Source organism: Myotis davidii, unplaced genomic scaffold (assembly GCF_000327345.1).
Source record: "Myotis davidii unplaced genomic scaffold, ASM32734v1 scaffold2798, whole genome shotgun sequence".
NCBI lineage: Eukaryota > Metazoa > Chordata > Mammalia > Chiroptera > Vespertilionidae > Myotis > Myotis davidii.
This window is the reverse complement of record NW_006289553.1, coordinates 582,403-589,094: the sequence shown is the minus strand read 5'-3', so window position 1 is coordinate 589,094 and position 6,692 is coordinate 582,403. Positions and strand designations below refer to the sequence as shown.

General features: G+C 60.3%; 1 protein-coding gene across 1 annotated transcript in view; it reads left to right on the top strand.

Moving 5' to 3' along the window:
- The window catches only part of ZNF839 (zinc finger protein 839), a 7,505-nt gene extending 819 nt beyond the window's left edge, over window positions 1-6,686 (top strand). The window contains exons 2-8 of the mRNA XM_015562797.1: window positions 5-138; window positions 478-642; window positions 3,084-3,176; window positions 3,784-3,933; window positions 5,135-5,254; window positions 5,373-5,500; window positions 6,193-6,686. Coding sequence (XP_015418283.1) covers window positions 5-138; window positions 478-642; window positions 3,084-3,176; window positions 3,784-3,933; window positions 5,135-5,254; window positions 5,373-5,500; window positions 6,193-6,295 — 893 coding nt within the window. The 3' untranslated portion in view covers window positions 6,296-6,686. The remainder of the gene's footprint in view (window positions 1-4; window positions 139-477; window positions 643-3,083; window positions 3,177-3,783; window positions 3,934-5,134; window positions 5,255-5,372; window positions 5,501-6,192) is intronic.
- Window positions 6,687-6,692: the final 6 nt, after the last annotated feature.

Here is a 6,692-nt window from a genome sequence, read left to right as displayed (position 1 = left end):
GTGCTGTCTGAGAAAGCCAAGGGGAGCACGGCCCGGGGCTGTGCGGAGGGCAGGCCCCGTGGCCCCACGTCCCCGGGACCGTCCACACCAGCTCCTCTGAGTGCGGAAGGGGCCCCGTCAGCTCGGGGTGGCCCGCAGGTGAGCTTTCTGTCTGGTGGCAGTGTCCTGTGGCTGCCGTCACCCTTACAGTAGCCTTTATGGTGTTCGAGGGGTTCAGGCAGAGGCTCAAGCAGAACCAAGTCCCCTTTTGGGGGATCTGAGACCCACCCTGTGGGCCTGCTGCCGGGGAAGGGAGGTGTCTGTCCGGCACAGTCAGGTCCTCCGCGTGGTCATCGGGCTGCGCGCAGCGCACTCCAGCTGACAGCGTGTCTTGGGAAAGGTCGGGATTGGGGCAGCGGCCCACGGTGCCTCCTGGGACATCGGCAGTGACACCTGGGCGCCTCCTCTCCCCTTGTTGCCCCTCCCAACACCCTCTAGAACGGTCAGCCTATGGAAGGGGAAGCGGCGCTGGTGACGGAACCAGCAGATGGATGTTATTCAGCCCTTTGGGAATCAGAGAGACACCCCGGACCTGAAAGGGGCTACGCCCCGGCCCCCGCGGGCCAGAGCCGAGCTGCCAGGAGCAGAGCCGGGCTCCAGGAGGTACGTCGCTCTCACGCTGTGAGGCCTGTTTGGCGTGGAATGTGGCCGTTTGCTATTAGGCTCCTGAATTGGAACATAAGACACCCAGATCGGTAGGCAGTTCACCTGGAGTGCACTTGGCTGGAGCCCGCAGTTAATTCCAGGCTGTTCACCTAGAACCATTCAGGTTTACCTGTCTGAACGGACCAGAGGGTCTTACCTACAGCAAGGGCTGCTTGCCTTTACACGTTTTGGAAAATTATAACCCGTGTTTCCATGGAAGCCATTCAGAAAACAACAGTAGTTTTTGTGGTTGTTACTGTCATACGTTGCAAGATACAAAAGCATGTTTCAGGTTTTGAGCCTGGGAATCTCCAATCCAGCCCGGAAGGAAGGTGTACGGAACTTATTTATTTACTTATTTATCTTCTTTTAAAAAATATTTTTATTGATTTCAGAGAGGAAGGGAGAGGGAGAGAGAATCATTGATCGGCTGCCTCCTGCACGCCCCACACTGGGGATGGAACCCGCAACCCGGGCCTGTGCCCTGACCAGAATCAAACCTGGGAGCCTTCAGTCCGCAGGCGACGCTCTGTCCACTGAGCCACACCAGCCAGGGCAGTGCACTGAATCTAGCTGGACTAACTGGGAAAAGTGGGACTCACTCAAGTTGCCTTTGGCCAGGACACATGTATTTGCCTGGTCACGGCGGATGGATGGATGTCTTAAGGGAAGTGAGAGCCAGCAAGAGAGTGCGAGGCCAGTCAGGGAGACACGGGCTCCACACGCAGGGGAGGAAGTGGTTTCACAGGAAGTGGCTTCCTAGAGAGCTCCGTGAGGTTCTGGTTCTAGCAGGAAATTCGAGCCCTGGTGAACTGGCTTGGGGGGGGTAGGAGTGGGGGCTTGTTCATTAATCTGGGTGACGTGTCCAGGAGCAGGAGGTGAGGTAGTCCTTGGCTTGACTCACTCGTTAGCGTCAATTAGCCTCCCCCAACCGGGTTAGGCCCTCTGCACAGCCCCGCCGCGGCCCGGCCCGTGCGGAGTTCCCGGTGCGCTCCCCTCACGGTCCCTGACGGTGGTTACCTCGCTGAACAGTGAGGAGCTGAGACTGCAGAGGCTGCACCGCGCACAGGTCCCCCTGGGTGGCAGGTCTGGAACCTGGGTCCAGGGTATTTGGTGTCCACGCACGGCCTGTCTGCTCCGTGTGACGGGGACTCGCACACGGTGGTCCTTCACGTTAGCCAGGTGGCACGGGAAGCTGAGGACTGCTGACCGCACCCTGACTCGCAGAGAGGCCCTCCGAACCGGGCGCTAGAGCACACTATTGCCTGCACGGACCAGGCCTGTCCTGGGTGTGGAGGGGACAGTGTGCGCGAGGGACACCCCACTCGGAGAAAGATGACAGCCACACCGGCCAGGGACAGTTGCCAGAGAAGGAGGAGGTGCCTGGCTGCTGTAGGCCAGGTGTGGCGAGACGACGCCCACTTTCCCTCCACCCACACCTCCTGAGTGCTGGAAACCAGCTGGTCATTGCTAAGGGCTTTGCAGTGACAAAGGGCTTTGCACGGCCTTTGTTCCCACCGTGTACAATGTCATTGTCATCAAAGGGCTTAGTCATAGTTAGACACCCGGTCCCGCAGAGAAAGGTCTTCCTTTTGCTTTTGTGACTTTCCTGAGCCACTGGCTCCCGCTGATGGCTCCTCAACCTCCCTGAGCCCCATGTCCTCCCTGAGCCTCGGGGCCTTCCTGTCTCTAGGGCTCTCCGCTTCCGCCATCCTATGGCTGCCCTGGCTGACCTCGTCCAGCCCCCTGTGTCTCGACCCGCGCTCCCCTGCTGGCTCCCACGTCCGTTCCTCCTGTTCAGACTTCTCTGGCGCTTCAGCCTCGATTCCAAACATCCCACAGCTGGTTCCTGTCCCACCCACCTTGCCAGGTCTGCCCAGAGCTCGGCCGGGCACCCAGAGCACCCATGCCTCTCCTTTCCTCTCACGCACCCCTCCTCTTCCAGCAGTCACTCAGCCCTGGGGACTGCACCCTCCCTGCTGCCTCCCAGATACCCCCCTGCCTGCCTGTCACCGGGTCCTCTTCCTCTCCCACCTGTGCTTTGGGGGGGCCCCGACTGGCTGCCTTGGGATTTCTGTGCCTGTTCTTCTCAGGCTGGTGAGCCTGGAGCCCTGGAGAGAAGGGAGCGCGTCTCCCCGTCGCCATGTCGTTATCCAGAATTCATATCCACTCGCGCTCAGGGCTGTCGGGAATCAGGCTCTGAATCCAGGTGGATCTCAGGGTTTTGTTCATGGGGAACAAGCGGGAGAGTTAACAAAGCAGTGTTCGTAGTGTAGAGTGGCGTCATCACTGAGATTTGAGGGGCCTTTCTGCCTTTTATGTTCTTTGTTGCAGCAGCTTGTTGGCTAAGGGGAGATTCTTGTGGGCTTTCAGAGATGTCAGTCGCTCTCTTCTGGTAGGTTCTGCAGCAGTGTGCGCTCGAGGACCTCGTGGAGCTGGCTCTGCCCCGGCTGGCCCAGGCCGTGACCGTGTATGAATTTCTGCTGACGAAGGCGAGTGTTCCTGCACCGTCCAGGGGATGACCAGGGGCCATTTAGAAAGGTGTCCTTCACGTTAGGTTAGGAGCCAGGCCTTCTGCAGTCCTTTCCCTCTGGACAGAGCTGGTGAGGCTGCTGGTGCTGCCGGAGGCCCTGGTCTCCCCGGGCAGCTTTAGCTTCTGTGGGAGGCACCGAGGGGGTAGCAGCAAACCCTGGCGGCACACGGCCCCAGCACCCACCTACCCACCCTCCCTCCCTAGCTTCCTCCACTCTGGACTCCCCCACACTGGGCGCCTCCAAGCCGGGCTCTGGGCCCTGGTGAGCCTGCTCTGATGCTGCGCCTGGGCTCCTGCACCCACACCGCACACCTCCCAGCAGCTGCCAGGGAGAGGAGACCTCCCCCGCAGGCCTTTCTGTGTCCCCTTTGCTCCCAGGCCCACTCGTGTAGCCCTGTGGGCGCAGTGCTGGGCACACAGGCTCTCCCTGGGCAGTGAAGGGAACGCCTGCCGGGGACAGGCCTCGGCGAGGGCTGAGGAACCCGTCTCCTTCCCTCCACGTCTTTCTGTATTTTCCCTCTCGTTGCCTCTGGTGTCAACGTCTTTTCATTTGTATCTTCACTAAGGTTGAGAAAGGTCATCTAGCACAGCCTTTGTTCCCAGCCGTGTACAAGGAGTTTGAAGAGTTGCATCAGATGGTTAAAAAAATGTGTCAGGATTACGTCCGTGGCCCCAGCCCGCCATCTCAGGAGCCCCTGGAAATAAAGGATCCCGAGGTAAGGGTCCCGCTGGGAAGCGCTCTGCTCGGAGGACGAGCGGTCCTGCAGGAGAACGTGCATTTCCGTGGTGACGTGGGCACTGTCGGCCGCGCTGTACTCTTTCTCTTCACGTGAAGGCGATGAATGCTGTCTTCAGGGAGCTCGGAAATGCAGATAAGCTCCAGGAAGTCCACACCACCGCGACTCTCCTCCCGCTGATCTGATCGGAGTCACTGCCACGGTTAATAGGGTCCTTCATTATGTAGATTTTTGGGTTACACACAGCCCAATGGTCTTGCTTGTGGTTGTTTTGACAAATTTCTCATTTCAATGTCATTGTCATCAAATTGCCTTTAGCAATCTTGGGTCCTTGACAGAAATTTGGTTTTTTGTTTTGTTTTTTTCCTTCTTTTTTGTGTGTTTTCTGCTTGTTTGTTTCTGATAGAAATGTTTTTGAAAAAGCCCTGGTTTGGTTTCTTTTGGATACAAGCCTTTGCTGTGAGGACGTGTACCACGTGGTCAGGAAGAATCGCCTCATCCCACTGCCAGCCCCGGAGCAGTTCCCTGGCCCGCAGAGTCCCACCCCGTTAGCCAGGGGACACTGTCAGGTCACTGGAGGCTAACCTCACCGACCCCTGGCCTCGCCTCTGACCTTGATCTGCCCTTGCTTCCCTGCCGCCCCCTCATGCTCTTGGTGTTCTCTCCACGGTCCGTGCGTAAATGCCGACCGATGTCCACGATGACCTTCACACCTGCTGCTTCCCGTGGAACCTGGCGTCATCCCCACACCCCGCCAGCGGCTGTGGTCCCACGTGGGCAGCTGCCAGGGCCAGCCAGGGGCTCCCAGCCTCCCAAACCCACGTCCTGTCCACCGACTGGGAAAGGAGACGTGGTTCTGGAATAGGCAGGATTCTTTTTCTGAAGTACCAGGGAGAATTCAGAAAAGGAGGCACAATGGGCGAGACAGCGGCCGTGGTAGCAGACTAACGTTATTAAGCGTGTGGTGACACGAACGAGTGTTTTAAATTTTATTAAAAACCTTGCTGGTGTCTCCTGACCTGCTAACCCAGCGGCTCTGGCTCTGGGAGCCACATTTCACCACTGGCTCTCTCACCTCACACTGACCTTCACTTTTCCCTGCTCAGACGGCGCCTCGCTGTACAGAGGGACTTCGCAGACTCAAAGGCAGGCTTTCAGTCCTACGCCCTGTGCTCCTCAGGTTGCTGAGTCCTTGGGAATCACAGAGGAATTCCTGCGCAAGGAAGAAACACACACCGACGACGGCAGCCGACACACGTGCAGCGGCCGGGAGGCCAGCCCGCCGAAGAGGGAGATCGAGGTGGGCCGGCGGGGCGGGGCGGGGCCGGGCCTGCCTGGCGTGCGTGGGGACGGCTGGGTCTGCCTTCACTCTCAGCGCCGCCTGCAGCTTCCTTCCGCTGACTGTCCGCTCTCCCTAGACCGCAGGGGAGACGCTGACTTCAGCGAAAAGGCCCAGAAGGGCAGCTCTGCCCCAGGAGCCCCCCGAGGCTTCCGTCTGCAGCGGCGGCCAGAGGACACCGGCGGCGTCCCCGGGCGGCCAGCAAGGGTGAGACGCTGTGTGGTTACGGCTGTGGCTCAAGGGCCTGCTTTTCAGCCGGAGCCCCTGTGGCCACATTTAAGAGAGCCCTGCCTTCCGGTTTCTCAAGAGCTTTATCTCGGCTTCCCCAGGAATCTCGAGGTCTTGGAGGTTTTCTTGGGTCCCATGTTGAAATGAAGAGCCGCCGTGTGGTGGGTGGTGTGCCAGGAGGGGCCCAGGGCTCCCCCGAGTCTGGCTAGGCTTTCCGGAGACCGGGCCCCGAGTGCCCGCCGAGATGTAGCACTTGCAAACAGGACGTGTTCTGGCTTCCAGTCCTGCCCTAGTGGGGCACCTTGAACCTGGGCACGTTGAGAACCATGGGGAACTCTCTCATGAGCCAGCCTCGCAGGGCCGCCCGCTGGTGCGGGTCTGACTTAAAGAGGCCTCTCCATTCCTAACTCATTGCTTAGTCCTGCAGGGGGCGGGGCAGGTTTATTCATGAGACCAGGGAAACCGCTGACCCACGGGACCCAGCTTCCCTGCCTGCGGGGCTGCACTTCCTCCCGTGGCTCCATCCGTCCCGGGAGCTTCTGTCCAGGCAGCAGGAGTTTCTGTTTTCCTTTGGCCGCACATGCCCGTGGGCAGCCTGTTTGGATAATGAGTGCAGCGCACAGGCCATGACACAGCCCGCGGGTGACTTCCTGTTTCCCTCGCCCTTTAAGGTTTGCCCCTCGAGTCAATGGGACCGCCTGTCCCCGGCGTGAGGAAGGCCACACCGCACCGAGGTCTGTGGGCGACAGCAGCACAGGCCGGGCCAGCAGCTGAAAGCGCTTGCCGGAGTAGCAGCCAGGAGCTGTGTGGAGCCCCCCCTTGCGTGGGATGTCAGTGGGCCGGGGGTGCTGACCCGAAGCCGGCCGCAGCAAGCCCCACCGAGGCTGCGCAGGGACCCTCTTCAGACTGGACGCGGGACAACCTGGGCGGCGGGGACTCCGCTGCGGCTGCATGTCCGCGGGAGGGGTGCGTCCCTGCTGCCTGGCCGGCTGGAGCCCCCGAGTGCCCGTGAGGCCCTGCCCACGCGGCTGCCCTCCCTCCGCCGGAGAAAGTCTTGTCCCTGCAGCCCCATGTCCCAGCCGGGCCTCCGCTGTCTGCTCGGTGGGTCTGGGGCCACGTGCGGGGCTCGGACCAGTCGCCCTTCAACCTGGCCACACACTGACCAGAGGAA